At 46.0% G+C, this 25032-nt stretch overlaps 1 protein-coding gene across 2 annotated transcripts in view; it reads right to left on the bottom strand.

Moving 5' to 3' along the window:
* Zfand3 (zinc finger AN1-type containing 3) overlaps positions 1-16684 on the bottom strand; it is a 212435-nt gene extending 195751 nt beyond the window's left edge. Inside the window, exon 1 of one of the 2 annotated variants that reach the window (XM_021633465.2) lies at positions 16435-16684. In XM_021633465.2, the coding sequence (XP_021489140.1) occupies positions 16435-16505 (71 nt within the window). In that variant the 5' untranslated portion in view covers positions 16506-16684. The remainder of the gene's footprint in view (positions 1-16434) is intronic. The other variant, XM_060369204.1, reaches the window with a different exon arrangement.
* Positions 16685-25032: the final 8348 nt, after the last annotated feature.

The raw sequence follows: 25032 nt of genomic DNA, 5'->3' as shown, positions 1-25032 counted from the left end.
GTCACTCTCTCCATTCCAATCCCCACTGGAGAGGGAACTTCAAAATCTAATTCATTTTTGTAAAGAAAGTCAGTCACCCACCCACCACCGCTGCCAAGGAGTAAGAGTGAAGGCAAGCAAAAAAAAAAACACAGAAAAAGGTGTCTACAACAACCAGCCAAGACAGTTGTACAGGTTCTACTTACTAGGCATGGTCTCATAACCTGTACACACGTTGATGCCTTTTCTAGAATAATGGCCCTGAGAAAACTTCCAGATCAAATCAGGGATAGATCTGGCATCCCTTATAGCAGAATATTAGAGAACAGACATGCATAAGAGATGAACAATGAAAAAAAAAAATCCCTCAAAGAAAACTGTTGATGTCCCTGTGGTGCTCAAAGTATAGTTCCCACAGAGCATCTGTCCCACAGGGAGCTTGTCAGAAACAGAAAGTATATGGTCATTTCTAAAACTGCTACCAGAAATCTGTTTCAACAAACTCACTTTGAAACTTGAGAATCAACCAAGGACAAACACTTGTCTACCACTAAGGTCCTCAGAACCTTCCTGGCAGATTCAAGCTCCAGTGCAAGGACACACCTGCAAGGTACACGGTGGACCCTGCTCTTGAACTGGCGTACACCGCCCCATATTCTCAGGGTACCTAGAATCTCACATGCCCTATCTTCACTCCAATTTCCAGACCAAAGGCTGCTCCCACTGCTCAACAGTAGGAATATGGAACCCAGCTGACTCTTTCCAACCTGAAGGCAGTTTACTCAAAACAACCCAAAACTACTAAATAATAAGCTACAAGTCTTCTGTCAGAGTTTTAGTTTAGTTTTGTTTTGTTTTTCAAGACAGTGTTTCACCATGTAGCTCTGGCTGTCCTAGAACTTGCTCTGTAGACCAGTCGAGCCTTAAACTCTGAGATCCACCTGCCACCTGCCTCTGTCTCCCAAGTGCTGGGAGCCCAGCAGGGTTGATTTCTTATATAAATTTCTCTTCTACCGAAAAATATGTTAATAAACCTTAATTGTCAAAAACATACCAGTTATAGAAGTTCTATACAAACTAGAACTTTAAAGAAGATGTCAGACCTCCTGAAATTCTCCCTCATCTGTCTTAATAGTCTTCAGTGTTCTTCAGAGTCTAATACACAAGCTACCACCTTTAAGACAGCAAACACCTCATTCTTTAACATGTCATTCTTTAAGATGGCCAGTTCCATATCCAGCTCTGTGACTAGCTTAAATTACAACAACTCAAGTAGTTCTACTCCTGAATTTCCTAGTTAAAAAACACACCCAAAAAAGGACTAGCAAAGAGTGATTTATGGGGTTACAAAAACAAATGGAATACTCCAGATAAGGAGAAGGAACCAGTTTCTCCATTCAGTCTACAGCTCCAGGAATCTAATGACTCCTCTTTTACTCAAAAATGAAAACGATAATAAAACTCCCTGATGTTGACAGCTGGTGATTTTTAACTTCACCACTGCCTGACATGCACCCACAGGCCTTCCTTGGCCTCAATCTGTCCATGTTGGAAGTACCAATTACTAGCGTCTCAAAAACAAATCCCAATGTAAGCCATAGAAAAAGTGCTTTCAACACGCCAAATACAACAGGCTAGTCAAGCTCACCATGCAAGGACAAAAGCTTGATGTCCAACCTGGGCTGCTGTTGTCTCAGCCAAATGACAAGCAAGGAAAAGAGCAAATTTTCCAACTAGTTCTGATGGCCATTCTCTTAAATACACAGACTGTGCCAGCGATCTAAATGGTCTCTCCACTCTTAATCTCAGCCACTCTCAGCTAAGGTCACACAGGAAAGCACTAACTGGAAGATACACAAAGATTTTCTGTAAACAGTCCAGGCTCTGGGGTAGCCATGAACAGTAAGTAATGAGTGAACATGAGCATGTTCTGAAACTTTACAGTCATTGAAATCTGAGTTTTGTGTAATTTTCATGGAAATGTTCCCTTTCTTCAACAGATAAATATATTCTTTTATTCTTTTAATTCTTAATTTACCTGCCATATTTGGCCCTAAAAAAGAATCTGCTAACATGTCACTGAGGAATTGCTTCCTGAGAAATAAACTGACTTCTTTCCTGTGCATCTATGTACAAACTATGCAGCATATAGTAGAGAAATGAGAAAATAGCCACTCAAACCATTTCACGTTTGTTTGTTTTGTTTTCTGTTTTTTGAGACAGGATTTCTCTGTATAGCCTTGGCTGTCCTGAACTAATTTTGCAGACCAGGCTGGCCTCAAACTCAGTGATCCACCTTCGTCTGCCTCCTAGAGTGCTGAGAGTACAGGTGTGTGCCACCATGCCTGGTTCTGATGTAACTTTATTTTATTCTCAAAAAATAAACATTATTTTAGAAAGGAATTACTATGCAAAGAAAACAAACCACACATTACAGCCAGTGCACAGCATGATGGCGGATGGCATGGAAGGTTCATCGGGTATATGACCACTTGAGAAGCGCATTCTTACCTCCTTTCTGTAGCTTCTTTTAAATAATCCAAATACCAACTATATCCATGATGTAATACTAATTTCAAATTCTGATGAGTTTGGTGTGGCTGCAATGCTTTCCAAGGCTTTGCATATGACTGTCATGGTTCGGATGCAGAAGAGGCAAGAATAGGAAGAATTCTCTCCATCAAAGGCCATGCTGATAAGCTCTTAAAGGACCAGTTGTGACAGCACACACAAGAGCTGTGCAAGCTCAAGCCAGACAAAATCCCAGCAGAGGGGAGAAGTGGTCACAAAATCCTATACTTTCTAAGACGCTTTTGGGAACTGACAGCTGCCAAAGGAGGGAAAGCTGGCCCCTGGGAGGCTGACCATGCGAGGCAGGCCGCCACCCAAGAACTACAAAAGCAGCACTGACTGGACTAGATAGGGTTCTATTTTTTTAAAAAGGACACAAAGCTATGTGGGGATGAATGGACCTGGGAGGAGCTGAGAGAGGGGGCAGATTATGATCAAAATACAAATAGATTGTAAGAAGAAAACCATAAAAAAATGACATTCTTCCAACCAAGCTCAAACTCTTCTCCTACCCCACTCTCCTAAGCAGTTGGCAAACATCAAGCCAGTCAGTTCTCTCATCTGCAAAATTCAGGCAACTGATCAGGCTGTACACACTTGGGAAAATGAAAGACAGACATCAATATATTTGAAAACGGTAAAAGTTCTAAGTGTAGAAATTGTGTTTCTATAATACTACTAGTGATTTCTCAAAACTAATCATTAGAAAGATTATATAAGCAAGTTACTACTATAAATTAAGACCAGTTAAGAAAGCTTGATGGCACAAATGTTTAGATAATAGTTGTCCAAATACTCCCTTAATACTGACTTTTAAGATTAACTGCAGAGCTGTGCAGTGATGTCACAAACCTTTAATCCCAGCACTCAGGAGGCAGAGGCAGGCAGATCTCTTGAAAGTTCAAGATCAGTCTGATCAGTCTGATCTACAGAGCTAGTTCCAGGACAGCTCAAAACAGTCTCAAAAAAAAAAAAAAGGAAAAGAAAAAAACAACTACTGTATAAATAAAACTACTCCCAACTTGCCCTACAAATCTCACTCTTTACCCACAGTCAAGCACACAGAGTGACAGGGAAGAGAGCCACTACTGGCGCAATGGCTCAGGGGCACCGTGAGCACTACACTAAGCCCTCGTCCATATCAAGGTTTCTTGGTTTTTGTTTTAAAGGGGCTCTTTTTTTTTTATTTTTTTATTATGTATATAATGTTTTACCTCCATGTACACCTGCAGGCCGGAAGAGAGCACTAGATCTCATTATAGATGGTTGTGAGCCACCGTGTGGTTGCTGGGAATTGAACTCAGGACCTCTGGAAGAAGCAGCCGGTGCTCTTAACCTCTGAGCCGTCTCTCCAGCCCCCACCACCAAATCAAGGTTTCTCACACTACTAAGCAATGCTGTATCTAGGCCCTAGTAGGCATCAAGTTATCTCGTAGATATCATATCCCCAGGAAGGTCACTTCATTTTTGAGGGCTTGCACCAAGACCTTATTCTGGCTTTGAAAGTAAGTTTCTTCCTAATCCCTGTGGCTACTCTGCAGACACACACAACTTTAAAGTTATCCATTCAAGTGAGAAATAGCATCAGCTGACAACAATGACACCTAAGAACACTGAAGCAATACTCAGGAGCACTTCAAAATCTCTCTCTCTCTACCGCCAATTCCATGCCTCCCCATGAAAGGGTTAAAGAGGACAGAGGTAATTTCAAATAAAATGTAAACTTACAGACTGGAACTTTAACATTCTCTCAACAGAAAAAAAAAATTTAAAGTATGTACGTTAGGGTGGGTGGGGTGTAAGCAACCAAACTGTAAACCAAAGCCTTCATTCATTCATCCATCCACCCATCCACCCATCCATTGTTCACTGCTCAGGCACAAGCTGCTGGGTGCTGTTAGAAACGTAAAGGCTCTAACAAAATGATGCCTTATAATAAGTAACAGAAAACCAAAACAAAACATGAAGCACAAGGTACCCCTGTGGTCAATGGTCCCACGGGCAGTTTCAACTGCACAGGAAAAAGCATAAAATGTTTAAATACGTCTTCTTCAATTCTGTTCTGTATCACACCATGCCACATGAGTAGGCATGGCAGCACGCTCCTGTAGTCCCAGCACAGGACTAAGGCTGGATAATGCCCGACTGGAACTCTTACTTTTCATTCTTACACCTTCCAATTCAACCTACACCCTGCCACCAGAATAAAATTTTGAAACATCGTCTTCCATCCACACTTAAACTTGTTACACCGTTCCCAACTGCCTCCCAATCCCATTCCAGCTGCAGCCCCTCCTCATCTCAAGCTTCATCCTGCCACTCTGCAGCCGACAAATTAGGGGTCATCAATGCTCCGAAGCCACCTCCCTGCCTAGAGCAGCTCACCAGCTAAGTCTTGCTCTATCTAGCTTAAGAACACCTCCCCCAGAGAGGCCTTCCTGGCTGCCCTCCAGCTCTAGTAAGGGTGGGCTACCTTGTGAGCATTTTCCAATCCTTCCTGACCCCCCGAAACTTTCCTCACAACGCTCTGTGTATTGAGGACCCAGGTTCTACTCCTAGCACCCACATGGCATCTAACAATGGCCTTTAACTCCAGTTCCAGGGACTAGGATGGCCTCTTTGAGCCTCCATGAGCAATGCACACATGGTACACAGACATACATACAGGCATAACACCCATCCACATAAAATAAAATTTTAAAACCACCCCCTTATTTGTGCTCCCCAGGACAGTAGCCACTGAGTAATGAAAATAGAGCTGGCTACTAACACTAAGGAGAGAAATCTTTATTTTGAGCTTTGCCTGGATTTACACTGCTTCTTGCAGCTGGTATCTAACATACTACACAGTGTACCTTAAAACACAGTACATTAAAAAACTCTGACGTGGAGCCAGACATGGTGGTGCACGCCCGTAAGTCCAGCGCTTGGGGAGGCAGAGACGGCAGATCTCCAGACACAGTTCAAGGCCAGCATGGTCTACAAAGAACAACTTTAGCTTCCTCCCTTGTGCATGTAACACATGTACATGAAACTCATGTCTAAATATCATTTAGCAATGTAATTTTGTTCCTCAAGGCCCTAACAGAAGTGACACCAGCATCATGCACACTTAGGGTGAAGGCTCTCCTACAAATCACTGTGACATAACCTGTTTCAGCATCTAATAAGCCAGATCTAGATTTTCTTTTAAGTGTTTCATTAAAATTATAATGTTAGGTCACTTTTGTCACATGACTTTGCTAAGCTATCAATTTTAACCTTTTTTCAAAAGGAGAAGCATGGTGGTGTTAGCTTACACCTGCAAAGCTTAAGGAAGCTGAGGCAAGATTGCCTCAAGTCCAAGGAGAGCCTAGGCTACAGAAGTTCCATGACATGATAGCCTTGCCTGTTAGAGCATAAAATGCTCTAATGGGAGGGGAGGAGCATGCTAAAATACTAGATGGGAGGGGAAATGCAGATGTGGAAAGAGCTTTATTAGGTTTGGCTTCCAATCTTAGCCACAAGAGCTCCCCTTGGCCCAGGCAAAAGAGAATCATTTCAATCTTGATCTGTCATTCTTGTAGGACTTCAAAATATTATATCACTTTATGGCTTATTTTAAACAAATCTTGCCAGGTGGTGGTGGCACACACCTTTAATCTCAGCGCTCAGGAGGCAGAGGCAGGCGGATCTCTGTGAGTTCTAAGCCAGCCTGGTCTACAGAACAACTTCCAGGACTGCCAGGACGACATACATAAACTGTCTTAAAATAAACAAACAAATAAATCTTAGTTTAAAAATCACCCTCTCGGCCAGGCATGGTGGCACAGGCTTTTTATCCCAGCACTCCAGGCAGAGACAGGTGGATCTCTGTAAGTCTGAGGCCAGGCTGGTGTACACAGTGAGTTCCAAGCCAGTCAAGACTGCAAAGCCAGACCTTGTCTCAAAAGTAATCATCATCATCATCACCCTCTTAATGATCAAAGAAAATTATTGTATATAAAGCTCACTGCTTTTTTACATAGGGATTTAAAAAGTACTCATTTCAAAATCATTTTGAGTATTTTTAATCCTGATTCTTCTGCAGTTAGGAAAGGTTAATCTGTGGAGACAGTATTAGGAATTATGAAGAGATTCCTAGATAAAATTTGGGGCTGGAGAGATGGCTCAGTGGTTAGGAGTTAGTAGTGTTCTTCCAGAGCTCCATGTTTGGCTCTCAGCACCAGCACCGTGAGGCTTACAGCCACCTGTGGATGTAGCTGCAGGGGATCCCAGCATCTCTAGTCTCCACGGACACATGCCCTCACACGCACATACCATACATAGTCAGACATGCACACATACATAAAGTTTGAAAAATAAGGAGCGAGAGCGCTGGCACACTTCTTTTCCAGAGGATCTAAGTTTGGTTCCTACGGCTCACAACCATCCACTCCAGGGGACTCAACCCCTTCTGATACACCTGAAAATGTGCAGGCAAAACACTTATATAGGTAAAGTAAAATAAACATCCAATAAAAAATATTTTTAAAAACCTAAATACTGAATTATCCTCTTTTTCTTGAGGGCAGTGTGGTGAGAATGAATAAGGAAAAGTCATTGAATGATGGGTAATAGAAAAAGTACAATATACAAAAACAGTCAAATACCTATGTTAACTAGACCTAACTCTTAAAAATGACTGCCTGAACCAACAGACACCAAGACCATGTTTGGGTTACTCTGTGTTGCTCTTAATCATCGTTCACATTTCATCATATCTAAGAAGCAAGTGTCACACTTTCTGAACGATCCAAACATAACAAGGAAAATGGGATCGGTAGGGAGGTGAGTGTGCTTAGAATGAGCACTTCAGACCATGCTGCAGCCTCAGCTCCAACGCAGCAAAACTGCACAGACAAGGCTTTGCGTTTAGGGCATGTGCAAGGAGGCTTTATGATCAAGGGATAATCGGTGACATCACTGACATGAACATGTTGATTACCAGGGACTCACAGTGTCCACATGAATTTGAATGCCCAGGTATTTAAGTGTCATTCCAAGACTAATGAGGCGGGAAGGGTGTAACTAAGACACACAGACCACAGACACACACTGCTAGGAACCATTGGTACAAGAAGATGAGACACAGAGCAACAGTGGAGACAATGAGATGATACTATAATTAACAAAGACTGGGCACCAGGGCAGAGCGAGTATACACACACATTCCATTTTCCACTTAAGGTAACCGTGTCTTTGATTACTAAAAATTAGAGGAACAAAATAAGTTATGTTTCAATCAACTTTCTACGAGTAACCACTTCAAAAACAGACGTTTGTCTGGACACAGCAGCACACCTCTTTAAACCCAGCACTCACAGAGGCAAACACAGATGCAAATCTCTGTGAGTCTGAGACTAAACAGAGCTATGTGGTAAGACCCTCTCAAAAACATTAAGTAAATAAAAGAACAGAATTTTCTGAACTTGTTTCAATCTGAGTATCTGCCTCACTTCATTTCAAACACACCCACAACCTATCACATCTCACACGCAAACCACTTCAACAGAGCTAAGCACAAAGGTGAAACAGTCCACTTCCTTCCAAAGTGCACCTGTGGAGAGGACAGCAGAAACTGGGAAGGAAGTGCTGCTTCTCACACACAGGACCTGGAGGACAAGGTGGACTGAAGAGGTACGGAACTACAGCAAACAACCACCCACACACAACAGACTCTGAGAACAGCGTGGGAGACCCCTAGCTCTCAACTCAACCCTTAGCCACACAGCACCACATGAAACCCGATGAAGCAGAGAGGGCTGAGGTGCCACCTTTTAAAATGCAGCACTACAACCTAGCAAGTCACTCTGCAAGTATTCTTTTTACTTTTTATTTTCTGTTTGTTTGTTTTGAGACAGGGTTTCTCTGTAGCCCTGGGTGTCCTGGAACTCACTCTGTAGACCAGGCTGGCCTGAAACTCAGAGATCCTCTGCCTCCTGAGTGCTGGGGATAGAGGTGTGAGCCACCACCACTGGCTGTGTTTATTTCTTTTTTTCTATCATTTCATTTTCCCCAGGCACATGTGTCTCACAATGGTTCTGCTTTGTTTCTACGCTGCTGCTCGGGCTTTAGGACTCCTGGATGTCCCTCAAAGGTATTCAAAGGTATTCCTTACTGTTCTCTTCAGCCACACCTCCTACACCCTCCTCTCATTTTTTTCTTCTTGCTCTCATCATTAACCCCTCTTCCTTTTACAACCTTCCATACCTCTAATCAATCTGTACTCTGTGGATCCTAACAGGATCCCATCTTGTCTTCCCATCTTTATTTTTTCCTGTTCAAAGTTCATCTACTATTTAATCTTGCTTCTCCTTACTCACCCTACTTCCCTCTCATTCTGAATAATAATCCAAATGCACTCCATAAGTAATCATCCACAGCTGTTTAGCCTCCAACAGCTCCTCAAGTCAAGTGAGGCACTGTTATTTAGTTGGACATCAGGTATCTACACAGTGTTTATATTCAAGTATTCAGGGAATAATTCAGAGTTTCTATCAGGCACCCACAGTTCCTACGCTGAGGAACTGTTTTCTGAACAATACACTCAACTCTGCATCCAAATCCTGCAGGAACACTCACAAATAAGAGAACCCTGCTGCTAAGTAATAATTAACCATGTAACACCAAATGTGTCAATCCCAGCACAGTAACATAATAATTACAAAAAAAACTCCTTAAAACTAATCTCATTGAAATGGCATCTAGTCACAGTGAATTAAACAAAATTCCAGACAGAGAATTCAAAAGTATGCTCCAAGAAAGTAAGCTCTTCATTGAGAACACGAACAGCTGAGTGAAATAAGGAAGATGATGAAATATAGGACAGAGGAATTCAACAGACAAACACTTAAAAAAGCTGAAAATAAAAATAAAAAATAAAAAATAAAAAAAACACTACAGTAAGTTGCCTGGGCAGTGGTGATGCCGCCTTTAATCCCAGAGTTTAGGTGGCAGGGGTAGCCAGTCTGGCCTACATACTGAGTTCCAGGAGAGCCAGGGCTACACAGAGAAAAGAAAAACTAAAAAAAAAGAAAAAGGAAAAAGGGAAAAAAGGTCAAAAAGTTCTGAGCAAAGCCTCACCAATAGAAGGGCTCAAAGAGAGCAAAGAATTCCTGGGCTTGAAGAAAAGGTAAAGACACTGGATCAAACAAGAGCAAAGATAAAATGAGTAATGAAGTACCAGTGGGAACTGAAGATATACACAACACTCTAAGACCAAACCTAAGGCTAACAGGCACAGCGGAGAAGGCTCCCGTTCTGAAAGCAGAGCGAACGCTGGAGGGACGCCCCCACAGGCAGCTGCTCTCCCCCTCCACAGCACAGAACTCGGGCCTGGCAGCCCTTTGTCACTCTCCTGTAACTGGTTCCAGGCGATCCAAGGGTACACATGGCAAACATTCCCACACATATAAACAGACACATATACATATAAATAATCTTCAAAAAAAATAAATGTTTTTAAAGTATCGTAACAATATTTTCCCAAGTTTGAAAAGATATGAGACATTAGGGCACTAAAGAGACAAAGCTAGAAATGAAGCATTTCTCATACTATAATTAAAACATGAAATATAAAACAAAGGGAGTATTAAAAGCAGCAGGAAAGAAGGACTAAGTCACAAATAAGGTGCCATTCATAACAACAGCAGATTATTCAGCTGAAACTTGAGAGCAAGGAGGACCTGGACAGATATTTCAAGTTCTGAAAGACAACAATTGCCAACTCTACTATACCCAGAAAAGCTATCTGTAATAACTGAAGGGAAAATTTAAAATTTCCATAATTACTAAGCCAGTTCTATAAAAAAAAAAAAAAAAAAAAAACTGAAGGAATGAAGAGAAAAATCCATTAGGTAAAGAATAACCACATTAGAATTAAGTGATGAAAGAGATGAACAAGGGGAAAAAAATCAAATAGTACCCCCCAAAAAAAAAAACTAAACAAAATGACAGGCGTCAATATACACTTTTCAATAATAACTGAATATTGCCAAATGTCCTGGTACACACCTTTAATTCCAAGAATTGGAAGGCAGAGGCAGGTGGCTTCTATGAGTTCAAGGCCAGCATGATCTCCATTAGTGGTTCTCGACCTTCCTAATGCTGCAAGCCTTGAGTACAGTTCCTTACGTTAGAATGACCCTCAACCATAGAAATAATTTGCATTGCTGTTTCATAACTCTAATTTTGCTCCTCTTATAAATAGTAATGTAAACATCCGAGTTTTCTGATGGTCTTCGGAGGCCCCTACATATGAAAGGGCCGTTCACAGGATGAGAACCACTGGTCCACACGGTAGGTTCCAGGCCAGACAGGGCTTACACAGTAAGACTCTCCAAAAAATAAAAAGAAAGGGGGAGAGGACTGTTCATGGTCTCAACTTCCCAATCGCAAACCGACTAGTAGAGCATATCAAAAAGCAGAGCCCAGGAGTGATGGTTCAGAGCACTGACTGCTCTTCCAAAGGACCTACATGTGACAGCACATACCACCTCAGCACACGCCTCCAAGGGCACCGCGTGCACACGGCACAGATAGAAATGCAGGGAAGACACTCGCACACGTAAAACACGGGTCATGTTTTTTTAAAGCACAGACCATCTATGCAGCCTCCAAGAAACATAGCTCACCACAAGACAAACACTACCTGAGGGTGAAAAGATGAAAAAAAGATACTCCAACACACCTGAGAAACATAAAGGTGTCTTAATATTTGACACGTTGTCAAACTACCTTCTGTAAATGTTTACACCCACAAACTTCAGAAGCTGCTTTCTGCAATGGGCAGCAGTTGGTACAAAGACTCATAACTAGCCAACATGACAAGACTGATTGTTGAGCACTGAGTCCAAAATGGGACATCTGTATCACCAAAACCCCAAACACACACACACACACACACACACACACACACGCTTCAGAGCTCAGGGAACATGACAGAAGAAAGGGACAGAAAGAGTCTAAGAGCTGGAGGATAGGGAGTCCTGTGAAATGCCATGACATGGCCACTGCATTCATGAACTCATTGCAGCCGGGGTTAAATGCACCAGACCTACACACCATTAGAGCCAAGATCAGCCAACATTCCAGCAGGCAGCAATAACTGGATTCACTGGATTGCCCCCCCAAAAAAGAGGACACAAGGGTGGGGAGAGCTCCCACATGGAAGAAGTGAGGGGTGTCCTAGAGGAGTGGAAGGGAAGAATTAGGTATACAACCAACATACACTGTACAGGTATATGAAACGTCAAAGAATAAAAAATACTTTTTTTAAAATGTACCCACATTTCATGACTTCTTAAGTTATTAATTTGTATGGATGGATGGATGACATGCATGTCATGACACACATGTGGAAGTCAGAAGACAAGCTGTAGGAGTTGGTTCTCTCCTTCCATCCTGTGGGTCCCAGGAATTGAACTCTAGTCATCAGACTTGCACAACATGGGCCTTTATACACTAAGCCTTGTCATCAACCTGAGCTTCTCTTCCTATAATCTTCTAAATAATCAACAGTTTACCTAGTTAAGCCTCACAGCTAAATAATTATTCACAAACATCAGACTGAACTTTTACAGCTGCTACCCTGCAATATTTATCTACTGCGCAAATAGACCCTCTCAGAGTTTCCATACTATTTCACTGTGACACAGACTATCTCCAACTGTGAAAATAAAATGTCAACAGAAGTAAATGCATGTTTATACTAAGTAAAATTAGGGGTGGAACAGTCTGATCTTCCATCCTAATTAACCTACTGTTCTAGAATATACACAGTATATTCTTGCTTTATATATATGTGTGCGTGTGTGTGCGTGTGTGTGCGTGTGCGTGTGCGTGTGTGTGTGTGCGCGCGCGCGCGCGCGCGCACACGCGCGCATTTTTTTTTTAAAGCTCTGGCTGGCCTTGAACTCACAGACACCCGTCTACCTCGCCTCCCAAGTGCCATCACTTAAAGGCACTTAATCGCACCTAAATGTTCAACAACTTCCTAAAGTATTTATGAAACAGTTGTGCCTCAGTAAATTTAAGTGTATGAACAATTTTAAATGTATTAAATTAATACCACTTGTATCTAAATAGTTTGAGAGTACTTTCAAGCTAAGCGTAGCAGTAAACACCTGTAATCAAAGCACCAAGGGAGGGAAAGCCAACTAGACCACCCTGAGCTACATCGAGCTCCTAGCTAGCCTGCCCTACATAATAAAATTCTGCCTCAAAAAGAGAAAAAGGGGGAGGAGAAAACGGAAAGTGTATTCACATTAAAGAAATGTACTGACAATTTTATTTCAAATACACCAATTATCTATAAATGCTTTTATACCTGATTACAAAATGTCTAACATGAGCCAAGACAATGTTCCTATTTCACTAAATCTTTTAAGCCCAAGTTACAGGAAACACACTGTTTTAATCCTAAAAGGCACAGTATCTACTATATAAAGAACTTTCAAGTTCTATAAACAGAGCAGTCTTCAACAATCTCCAAGGTACCAAGTTTCCCAGGAAGGAGATGGTCTCTATAGATTAGACCAACTACTCGTCCCCACGACTCAATATAAACCAACAGAGACAGAGCTGGAAGCCGCCTGTTCTGAGCACTAACTAACTCGTTTGAACTGTATGCTCCTCTTGGCATTCTCCTTCCTATTGTGCGCCCACAAGAAAGAGCTCAAAGCTCTCCAATTTGCCAAGCCCCTGTGATTGCTGTCCTGACTAGACAATGCTCAGCAGCAGATACTGAAGCCTGAGTCACTGGAGAAAGCAGCAATTCTAAAGGAACTCCCTTTACTCTCCTGGTGCCAGAATAATTCTGCTGAGAGGCTCCTCTACAAATGCCTGGGTGTGGGCCCTGGCCAGCTCATTTTAAAGACCTGCAGCTTCCAGAGTGCTGTGCTGCACAAAATCTCTTAGGAACATATTTTTTTGTTTGTTTTCACGCAGGGAAAAAGACAAAGATATTCCTTGATGACTTTGCGTCCATACCATTTCTGTATTCTTCCCATCCATGACATGGTTCCTGCCACCGACACAGCTGGCCCAGACTACTACTACTGACGAGTGTTCTGTATCTCCGGCTCTGGCAACCTTCCATAACACAAATACCACATTCACCCAAACACACAATCACACCCACACAACCTAGCCACTCTCAAGATCAACCAATAACCAACCGTTCATAGCAAAGGCCATCATGTCAGTCAAAGCTCAAAGTTCTTTTATTAACTCCCCCACTGCACTCAGAATAAAAGTCCAAAGGCCTCAGCACTATCCATGGAGCCATTATCACCACTTTTCTCACCTCCTCAGCCTCACCTCGGCCGATCCCTCTTCACAATCTACCCATGGGCCACTTTGTTCCTCAACCTCTCCCTCACTTCCTGGCGTTCATCCATGCCCTTCCCTCTGCCTGAAACACTTCTCTCTTTTGCCCTTCTTACAGATCCTTGCTGAACGGTCACTTTCTCCAGGGCCCTTCTCATCCACCTCCACCTTACTAGGGCAGCTGCTCCTCTCAGAGCAGCCGGACCTTCTACTCAACTGTATCAATTTACTTCTCTTTGCCTCAAACCCTTGAAGATGAGGCAAGCCACCACTACAACAGGGGCACTCAAATATCTGCGTTGACTATATTCTAAGTTTCCCTGATAAAAATTGTGTAATTATGGCACGGGCAACAGAGGAAGATGATTAAAATCAGACATGACATGATAAAGACAACAATTTGACTATTCTTTTGCATAAATTACAAACTACACAGGTGTCTACAATCACCCTTAGGAAAGGTTTAAAAGAGGTGTGTTAAAACGTGTTACTAGATAATTACTGGCTCTGTGCTCACTACTTCTCTTAGGCAAACCAAAGTTCATAAAGGGGCCAGACTGAAAGTATCAATGAAGGAATCCTGCATGCTTTAGAAGACAACGTGTCTTAGTCTGACTCAAAATCTGCTGGCTGAAGGCAAGTGGCCATTCCACTTCTCTCATTTCTAAGCCTTGACGAAAGTAAGGATTCACTAGCAGAGACATAAAAAAGCATGCTGCCAGGAAGCTACACCCTGAGCCGTCTCAGAGGCGGTCAATTGGGAGCTACTTTCTTCAGGCCACATGTCCCACAGTAAGTTACAATCTAGGGCTGGTGACACTACATTTTTCCTAAGTGATGTCATAATTGATGGCACAAAGCACTCTGAAGCACTCGCCCACCACACCCTGCCTGCGCTCCCTGCAAGAAGGGGCAAGTTAGCCATGCTGCCCCATCCAGTAACAGATAATCTTCTAAGATCCCTAGGAGAGCTGGACTGTCCACGCAAACCCCACAGCACTTCACAGACACCCCAGCTCCAGCTGTAAAGTCTTTGGACCTAGTTAATTTTGGTGTGTTTTTTTTTTGCAATATTTTTTATAATAAAGTTCAAAATAAACTTTTAAATGTTTTAAATCAAATTAAAATGAAAAGACTCTACAGCTAAAATACTTTTTGGTAATCCTATGACTTAATTCTTGACTAATGCCCTTCCACAGAATTTTTTGAAAAGGAGGATTCACTTCAAAACCTCTGAACTGAGAAACTCCACGAAAATCTACATTAAAATCCACTTCCTCCTCGCCTTAACTCTTAAGCCTATCTTTATGTATCAACCATTCCTAAACTACAGAACAGCCACTTCCCAAGATGTCTTCACTAGAAACAGCCATCTCCTTCATCAATACCCCAATACACTCTTTAAAACAAGGAAAAAAAATTAAAAACCAACCCTGAATCACAAAAGCTGCTCTTTAAACCTCCAGTTTCCTTACACAGAACTAGTCATGAGCTATGATTACAGCAACTGTTTAGGTGACAACCTAGAAAACCCAAAGTGTTCCAAGAACAACTTAAACTATAGCTGGGGGTAGAAGAGGGGGTCCCAGATATCTACCTGCCTGCCTGTCTCTCTCCCACCCCAACTCACCCTAATGCGGTAACACTGTGCTGTGAACTTTTTTTTTCCTTAATTTTAATAGGGAAAGAGGAATTTGAGAGCCAATGAGAAAACTGGCTCACATTCCACTAGCCAGGCTGACTTGAGGTTCTGTTGGGATGTTTCTGTTTTCGGTTCGTTTTAGTTGGGTTTTTTGTTTGTTTTAGGGGTTTGTTGTTTGGGCGTTGTTGCTGTTGGTGGTGCTGGGTTTTTTGGATAAGGAAATCTAAACACACTCCCTGATAACGTGTTTTAGCTAAAAGTGAGACCCTCGATAACCCTATTAACTTTACTCTCCAAGCCCGAATTCGGGACTATGGACCTGTACCAACATAAAACGTGTGGACAAGTTTCCTAAAAGCAACTGGGGAGTGAGATATAATTTAGGAAGTGATGATGCAAATCTCCCGGGGAGCAGCAGGGAGGAGGGGGAGGTGAAAAAGTCAGAGGAAATACCCTCCTGATGGCTGGGCACCAAACTCCTACCAAGATGGGGAGGAGGGGCAGGGAGGGGAGACGGACCGGCCTCCACAGGCTGAGGGGGAAATGGGGGAGCCCTGCCCCACCGCCAAGTGCCAGCACCGCCGCCTCCTCCCTGCCCCCTCGCCCGTGGCCCCTCACCCAGAGCCGGCCTGGGGACGGCGAGTCCCACTGAGGGGCAGCGCGGCCCGGGGTGGCCTCCTCCTCCTCCTCCCGCTCCTCCTCCCCAGCCCACCCTCAGCGTCCCCTGCCCGCAGCCCTCCTCGGGCCGAGGCCACGGTCCCCGCCCGCTCCCCCGAGGCCCGGCTTCCGCGGCCCAGCTTCCCGGGGGGGCTCCCTCGGGTTCCCCCCGCACCCCACCAGCACCCCCCACCCCCCCGGAGCCCGGGGCCCGCGCCCCTGCCCCCACCACTTACCCCCAGAAGCCGCAGGGACAGCGAGGCGGCAGGCTGGGCGCTTTGCTACGCTCGCTCCCGGCGTCTCCCATGGCGCTCGGCGGCGGCGGCGACGGCGGCGGCGGAGCTCGGAGGCGACGGCGGTGGCGGCGGCTGAGCCCGGGCCCCGCTCGAGGGGAGCGGAGGCGGCGGAGGAGGCGGCGGCGGCGGCGGCGGCGGCGGCGGCGGGGGGCGCGGGGCGGGGGGAGGGGGAGGGAGCGGGCGCGCAGGCGGGCGCGAGTCCGGGACTTGGAGCCGGGATTCCAGGCCGGTCAGCTGGAGGCGGGCGGCACCACTCGGCCGGCGGGGCGGGGGGGGCCGGGCGGCGGGGAGGGGGGAGGGACGCTGCGGAGGAGGAGCTGGGGCGAGCGGGCGAGGGGGGACCCGGCGCCCTCGGCGGCTCTCTCCCCCGCGGTCCGGCCACGGCGCGGGCCCGTGCGGCGACGCTGGAGGGCTCGGCACCGGGTGGGGGACGTACCCGAGGCCCCCGCCGGCTGTGGAGTCGCAGCGGCCGGCTGTGACGCCCGCCGCCCCCCCCCCACGCTCGCTCCGTAATCGCCTCCCCTCCCCCCCCCGCTAGACGGCGCTGACCGGACAATGGCCGAGCCGCCCCCCTCCCCTCAGAGGACACCCCTCCCGAGGCGGCGCGATGGTCTCGCCCGGGGGAGCCGCCGCCGGAGCCGATCAGCTGGGAGCGGGGCGTGCCACTTTGTGCGGCGGCCCGGAGGCCGGGCGGCGCGGGCTCGGGCGGCCTCCCCAAGCGAGCGGCGCCCCGGACCTCCGCCGGGTACCCTACGCCCCCGCCTGAGGCCAGGCGCCCGCGTGAGGGGCCCGCGGGGGGTGGCGTCCCCCCCCGTCAAGCAAATGGTACGCCCCGAGCGGGCGGGCGGGCGGATGGGGGACGGGGATTAGTTGTTCGGGGTGAGTTGGGTCGGGCCCCGGCCGGCGGCGCATGCGCCCCGAGGCCGCGGGGGCGAGCCCGGAGGGCGGAGCCGTTCCAGACCCGGAAGTTGGCCGCTGTCCGCTGCTGCCGGCCTGGGTCGGCCACTGCTCGCCCTCCGGGTGGGCGCTGCGAGGCGTCCCTCCCCACGCTGCCGGCCCTCGGAGGACCGCCCCTCCCGTTTGCCCCACTCCCACCCCGCTCTTCCGGTGCCGCCCCGAAAAGTGGCCCCGTCCCGGCCTCAGTGAGCTTCTGTAAAATGTGTGCACTCAACCTCGGCGGCGGAGGGAACTCGCCCGAGTGTCTCACCCCGCTCAAGTCCTCAGTCTCGGAGTCCCAAGACCACTCCCGGCGTCGTGATTTGGAAAACCTTACTACTCCCCGGACGAACATGGTTGCTTTGGGGAAGAGCTTGGACTTCAGTGGCCAAAGAAACTTGAGCCGTTGAAAGAATCCTTTAGTATTTCTTATCTGTGCTCTCTTCTCCAGTCGGTGGTAACCAGAATAGTCCCACTATTCTGATCACTAATTTTAACAAGAAAAAAAAAAAAAAAACTTACACCAGAACCCCTGGACAAGTGAGCTGGTGTGTGGGTTTTGGAGCCAACTTGAAAGTCCACAACTTCCAGGAAAGCTACCGTGTACCCTCTGAACCCCATGGGCATCCAGCCTCAGAGAATATTCTTAGATTAACTTTATTATCAGTGGTACTTTTCCTTTCCTTTTTATCAACTTGTGCGTTCTCTGCATCTGTTAAGACTGGCATCCATTCGCTTGGTCTCTAAACTTAACAAAAAACAAAACAAGGATAACATTGAGTTTATAATCCTTGGAAGGATGCCACTGAGGGTGAAGACAATAAAAATTAAGACATTTCATTCCACCATTTAATTCTGATTTTGTGAACTTTCACATGCCTTCAGTAGAACTACTTTTGTCAAAAGTGCATAGTGGGTGCATACAGAGGCTGGCAAGATTTCTGTGAGTTCAAGACCAGCCAGGTCTATATCATGAGTTCCAAGATAGCCAAGAGAGACCATGCCTGGCAGTGAGGGGGGATGAATAAACACAGCATTCCTCATTCTCATTGGATTCATGTTACCCTTAAATTTTCCCTTGAATTGGCATGTAATTGCCACGTAATGAAAGACAGCCTTTGAGTGTAACGGAATGAGATTAAGTCCCTCACACACATCTTGATGATTGTCTTTTTCTGTGTAGAAAAGAAAACCCAAAGGAAAGTTAGATGTAAAAAGTATTTGTCATCTAACAAACTGCTTTCCTGTTGGTCTGCCACTAAATTCAGCAAGTACTTATTGAGTACCCAGCCTTATCTACAAAGCTAGTTCTAGGAAAGCCAAGGCTACACAAAGAAACCGTCTCAAACAAGGAAACAAAAAACCCAATGTGTGTGTGTATCCCAATTTCCAAGGAATAGAAACTGGTCAGCCTAGTTTATATCAGGTTGTCAGGCCTTGGTCCTATGTCACCTTCAGTTATTGCAAGGCTGGAAGGATTGCTCAGTGGTTATAAGAACACTGACTGCTCTTCCAGAGGACCCAGGCTCAATTCCCAGCACCCACACGACAGCTCACAATTGCCTGTAATTCCAGTTATAGAGAATCTGGAACCCTCACACTGACGTACATACAGGCAAAACACCAATGCATGAAAGAATAATATTTTTTAAAAGAAGCTGTAAAAAAAAAAATCATTATCATTGGGTGGGGGGGAGGGGAAGATCAGTTGTCTTCTTAGGAAAGGTCCCAAAATGTGTGTCCAGAAGACACCAAAAAGGAATAAAGTGCATCGTGAATTTGGGAAGCATTAAAACAAACAAACAAACAATGGACAGGATCGAGAATTTTCCGAGACTGGTTCCAATTTAAACTTCCCCAGGCCTTCATTTAAGTCACTGTCTCTCAAAGAAACCATCATTGGCACACCTTATGTTACATGATCTTATACAACACTCCTTGTCCTGCAACCACCTGTCAGGGTTTACAGGAAACAGTTATGAGACTTCTCCACAAACATCAGGTTTGTTTTGCCCACATGACTTACCTAAGACCAAAGGCACATTCGGTTTTTACGTTCAGTAGGTATTTGTTGGGGACCTTCTACATGGCTCGATGGGTAAGGGTCAATCTCAGTTCAATCCCTGAGACCCACGTGTTAAAAAGAAAGAGGACAGCCAGGCAGTGGTGGCCCTCACCTTTAATCCCTGCGCTCAGAAGGCAGAGGCAGGCAGAGTTCTGAGTTCAAGGCCAGCCTGCTCTACAGAGTGAGTTTCAGGACAGCCAGGGCTACACAGAAACCCTGTCTGGGGGTGGGGGGAGAAGATGACTCTCCCATGAGTCATCTTCTGACCACATGCATGATGTGACACACAAGCACACCCAACGTGCATATACACACACACACATAACTGCATGCAATACAAATTAAAGGCAAAATAGTTTGTTGATCTATGTGTGGTCCTCATTCGGCCTAATGTTGCAAACCTGTAATTCCAGCTACCCTGGAAGCCGAATAGGATGATCACAAGCCCAAAGACAACCTGAGCTACATGTGCACCTAGACAATTTAGTGAGACCCTGTCTCAAAACACTGAAAGGGAAGGGCTGAAGAGATGGCCCAGCAGCTAAAAATCCTCTTCTAGAGAACCCAGTCCAGTTTCTAGCGCCCACAACCAGTGGTTCATAAACACCTATAACTCCAGCTCCACGTATCTGATGCTCTCTTCTAGCCTCTTTGCACACCTGCACACACACTCACACACACTTTAGATTTGTTTTGGGGGGTTGGGGATTTAGCTCAGTGGTAGAGCGCTTGCTGGCAAGCGCAAGGCCCTGGGTTTGGTCCTCAGCTCTGGAAAAAAAAAAGACAAAATAACAAAAAGACCAAAAAAAAAAAAAAAAAAAAAAAAAAAACAAGGTAACTAGATTTGTTTTTGTTTTTCCAGACAGGGTTTCTCTGTGTAACCTTAGCTGTCCCAGAACTGGTTCTATAGACCAGGCTGCCCTTGAAATCACAGAGATCATGTGCCTCTGTTTCCCCAGTACTAAGATTAAAGGGTGTGAGCCACCACCGCCTGGCTCCCCCCCCCAACCCCCAGAAAATGTAAAAAGTTGACAGCCAAGGTTACACAGTAAATTCCTGTCTCGAAACAAAAGGAAAGTAAAAAGCTGCAAGGAGGGTGTGTCTCCGTGTTACAGCACTTGCCTAGAATATACCGATGAGGACCTGGGATGTGGCTCAGTGATGGGACACCTGCCTGGCAAGCACCAGTGAGAGACTAGAGGTGTGCATTCTCAGTGACCGGTTCAGTCTCTAGTACTGCAAAATAAGAACATCGACAAAAAGGTGAGACCCATATGCACATTGGCACCATTATCGTTGTTCTGTGAGGAAAGTCTGACTCACAGCCTACCCTTTCCCTAGAAAAGGGCAAAAGTGCTAGTTTTGGGGGAGCCACAATGGCAGTGGATGAAATAAGACATTCCCTGCCAGCCTAACTCTTTATCCTTGGTTCCCAGGGTCTGGATTTGAAGAGCACTCATCCATTTCCTCACAAAGGGCCCACCTAACTGGATGGAGGCTCAAAGGGGAAATAACATCTCAGGGTATCATCGGGTTAGGGGTCCAAAGTGTGGGGTAATTGGTACAAGTGCTTTAGTCATAATTGTCTTGACTGTTTTCTTGTACCGATTGCATTCCAGACGAACCTGCGATGTGGCCCTTGGGAGTACTTTGCCTTCACCATTGGCCCAAAAGGAGCCATCAAACATGCTCAGTAAGAGCCAGGGAAGAATAACGTTGCCTCAGCAGCCAGAGCTCCTGAAGTAGCAGCTGAGGTTTTCAGGAGCAGGCCTCATGTGTCTCAAAGGCAGGGCCGCACAGGAGACCTTACTTAACCCTGAAAAGGGGCCTGAGAGAAAGCAGATGATCCTCTTCTGGTTCTAATCCTAACCCCCACAACTCTCTCTAACCCCGATTTAAAGCCTTTCACTGCTGTAATTCATTGTAACCTGGTATTAGCCCCAGTATCCAAACCCTGGCCTGGACCTTAATCCTAATCCTCCTATTATCTGCCAAACAGAATCCCAGATCTTAGACCTGACTGCAACCCTGATTCGATTCACCAGCTCAACAGAGACTCCTTAACCTTGACACTGACTGAAGTGGCCCCAGTTCCTATTTGCTGTGACCCACACACACACACACACACACACACACAGGAACAGGGAACCCCCCATTATATATATCCTACATCTTTGGGGAAATGAGAAAGTTTTGATCCTCAGAGAAAAGGCCTTGACCTGCCAGGAGAGAAATATGGAGCATTTCCCTCCTGGAGCAAGACCCAGCAACCATATACCCTGTGTGCTAATTCAGGGGCTGAAGAATCTGCAAGTCAGAAAAGATGCTACCCAGGTCCCCGTATAACTTGGGTCCTAGGGTACAGCTGGCAGAGGGCAAAAGATCTGAGGCCCTTCTATAAAACAATAGCTGTGAAGCGGTTCAAGGCCAGCCTGATCTACACAGTGAGTTTCAGGCCAGCCAGGGAAAACACACAAGGATGTCATGAAACACTTTTTCCAAGCACATCTGAGGACATGGGGATGGGGGACAGTCCTGCTCTCTCGTTTGCATTTGGTTTTCCTGAGTGGGAATTTTTTTTTTTTAATCTACTGAATAAAAACCCTGTCTTAGGTTCCTCCCGGCTTTCAAGTTTTCTGATGTACAGTTGGTTCTTTGAGTCATTTACAGTCCAGTTGGCATAGATAAACTTTCAGAACCAAGGGAAAAGAAGGGCGACTAAGCATGCCATCTCCAGCCCTTCTTGGGAAACTAAAAATAAAGGAACTAAAATGACAACACGGATGGGGGAAAGAAGGGAGGGGAGCCAGAGGGGGCTGCCATTTCACATTCTGTGTTCCTTATGGTAGTAGCATCATCACTGAGCTCCCTGCCGCTCACACCCAGCCTCAGCGTGAAATTTGATTTCACTGACTTTTCTATTTCTTGACAAGAATAGAAATCACCATTCCTCTCAGAAATTCTTGACCTTTGTAGAAAGAAAAGGCCTCCCCCACACCACCCTCCCCACACCCAAGAGATACCATGTGCTAACAGCCTGTAGGCCTAAGTATTTTGTTTGTACACAGTCATATGAACTAGATCATACAGGGTACAGTGTGTCCTCAAACTGACGTCATGGCATCTTCCGTATGTCTGTGCACAGGGCTACAGCATAGCCTGTAGGCTATTTATTGGGTACTTTTCTTTTATCACCCTTCACCATCCCAATCCCTTCCAAACACCCAACACTAAATAGGAGAGAAAGAAGGTTAGACAGGAAAGGGGGCATCAATCTTGTTAGACTACTTCCTGCTGATTAGGGGCGTTGAGTTCCTTGGGGAAAGTTGGATCTTCCTGGTCAGGATATCTCCAAGCAGCATTCTAGCAAACAGCAACAGCAGGGGGAACAGCAGCCGCCCCCGCTCGAGGCTCTGGCATTTATATAGCCTCAAAGAGTCCCCAGAATTCCCAAGGTAAACCATCTGCGGCTGGCAAAATCACGACCCTCCTAGAGCCCGAGACAAATCACAGTCAGCTGCTGTGGACCATCTGAAGCAGCCCCACATCCCACAGTTCGGATCAAAACAAAAACATATTTGTGTAATATCTCTGTGTTTTTAAAGAAGCCAAAGTTCTCACTACAGCCTTTTTAAAAAAAGATTTACTTTTATTTTATGTGCATTGGTGTTTTGCCTGCATGTATGTCCATATGAGGGTGTCGGATCTCCTGGAACTGGAGTTACAGACGGATTGGACGGGTGTCCTCTAGGAGAGTAACAGCCAGTGCTCTTAACCACTGAGCCATCTATCCAGCCCTGCCCCCCTTTTTCTCCGTGTAGCCCTGCCTGTCCTAAAACTCGCTCTGCACAACATGCTGGCCTCGAACTCAGAAATCCACCTGCTTCTGCTTCCTGGCTGCTGGGATTAAAGGCGTGTGCCATCACGTCCAGCTAGCCTTTTCATTCTTAATTATGTGTATGTGGGGGGGTGGGGGTACAGTGCCCTGGCAGGCCAGAGGAGTGTGTCAGATGCCCCTGGAGCTGGGGTTAAAGATAGTTGTGAGCTGCCCATTGTAGGTGCTGAGAACTGGACTTTGGTCCTCTGTAAGAACAGTGCATGCCCTTGACCACTGAGCCATCTCCCCGGTCCTACACTGTAGTCTTAAGGCTTCAATGCTGGTGTTCCAGAGGCACAAGGTTGGTTGGGGTAAGAGGATGAGAAGGGGAAGGGAGGAGAGAGAAGAGAGATGGAAGAGCCTAGTGAGCTGTCGTCTAAAGGCCTACAACCAGCAGAGTCCATGGCATAAAGTTGTAACCTGGGTCTGAAGACATCCGAAAGAACCACGTCCCGACTCACATGTCTCTCTCACTCACAGAGCAAGAATTCTTATTTCTTCTTTTGTTCCATTGAGGCCTTTAATGGATTTTTTTTTAAAGCCTGCTCAGCTTGGGGAGGGCAATTTCCTGTATTTAGTCTACCAATTTGTTTCAGACCATTTAGGCTACTGTAACAAAATACCATAGACTGAGTAACTTACAAACAACAGAAATGTATTCCTCACAGTCCCCTCTTCCTCTCTCCCTCTTTCTCTCTCTCTCTGTGTGTGTGCGTGTGTGTGCGTGTGTGTGCTCTCCAGAGCACGCTCCACATCAGGTGTCATTTTCAAGTGTTCTGCGCCTCAGTTTTTTCACACAGATCTCTCCCTAAACCTGGAATGCACCAGTTCTGCTAGGCTGGCTGGCTAGGGAGCCCCAGATCTTCCTGTCTCTGCTTCCATTGCTGGAATTCCAGGCGTGTGCTGCCAGCTTTTCTTTTTCCTGTGGGTGCTGGGGATCTGAACTCAGGTCCTGGTATTTGCACAGCCAGCATTTAACCACCTGAGCCACCTTCCCAGCATCCAGTCCCCGGAGCTCTAATGATGAAATCATGCCCCTGGCAGGTTGAAAACGAGGACTCGGTGCTTCATGGATGGAACCCTGGGTGTCTGCAAGTGGCAGAAAGGGCGAATGAGCTCCCTCAGCACTGTCTGATTAAACAATTCATCCCTTTCTTTTTGTTATTGCTGTTCTGTGTGTGTGTGTGTGTGTGTGTGTGTGTGTGTGCCATGCACACATGCATCTTTGGAGTCCAGAAGGGGGCACCATCAGCTCTGCTAGACCTGTTACAAGCAGATTTGAGCCACCAGATGAGGATGCTGAGAACTGACCTCAGACCAGTGTTTGCTCTTAACCCCTGAGCTCTCCAGCCCCGCCCCCCTCCCAAGGTTTTGAGTCAGGGCCTTGTTATGTAACCTGATCTGGACTGGCATTCTCCCATGTGTAGCCAGGGCTGGTTTACAACACAGTGGCATTCCTTTGTCTCAGCTTCCTGCATGCTGGGATTACAGGCATGCTCCAACAAGCCTAGCTTCTCCTTTCTTCCTCTCTCTCTCTCTCTCTCTCTCTCTCTCTCTCGACAGTCTCTCTCATGTTGCTTAGGCTGGCATCAAACCTTTGGCACAAATGATTTCCTGTCTCCACCTCCCAAGTCGTGGAAACTGCAGGTATGCATGCCTC

The sequence above is a fragment of the Meriones unguiculatus genome, chromosome 16, assembly GCF_030254825.1.
Source record: "Meriones unguiculatus strain TT.TT164.6M chromosome 16, Bangor_MerUng_6.1, whole genome shotgun sequence".
In the NCBI taxonomy this organism is placed as follows: domain Eukaryota; kingdom Metazoa; phylum Chordata; class Mammalia; order Rodentia; family Muridae; genus Meriones; species Meriones unguiculatus.
Note: the sequence above shows the minus strand (reverse complement) of the source record. Positions and strands in the feature narration are given on the sequence as shown.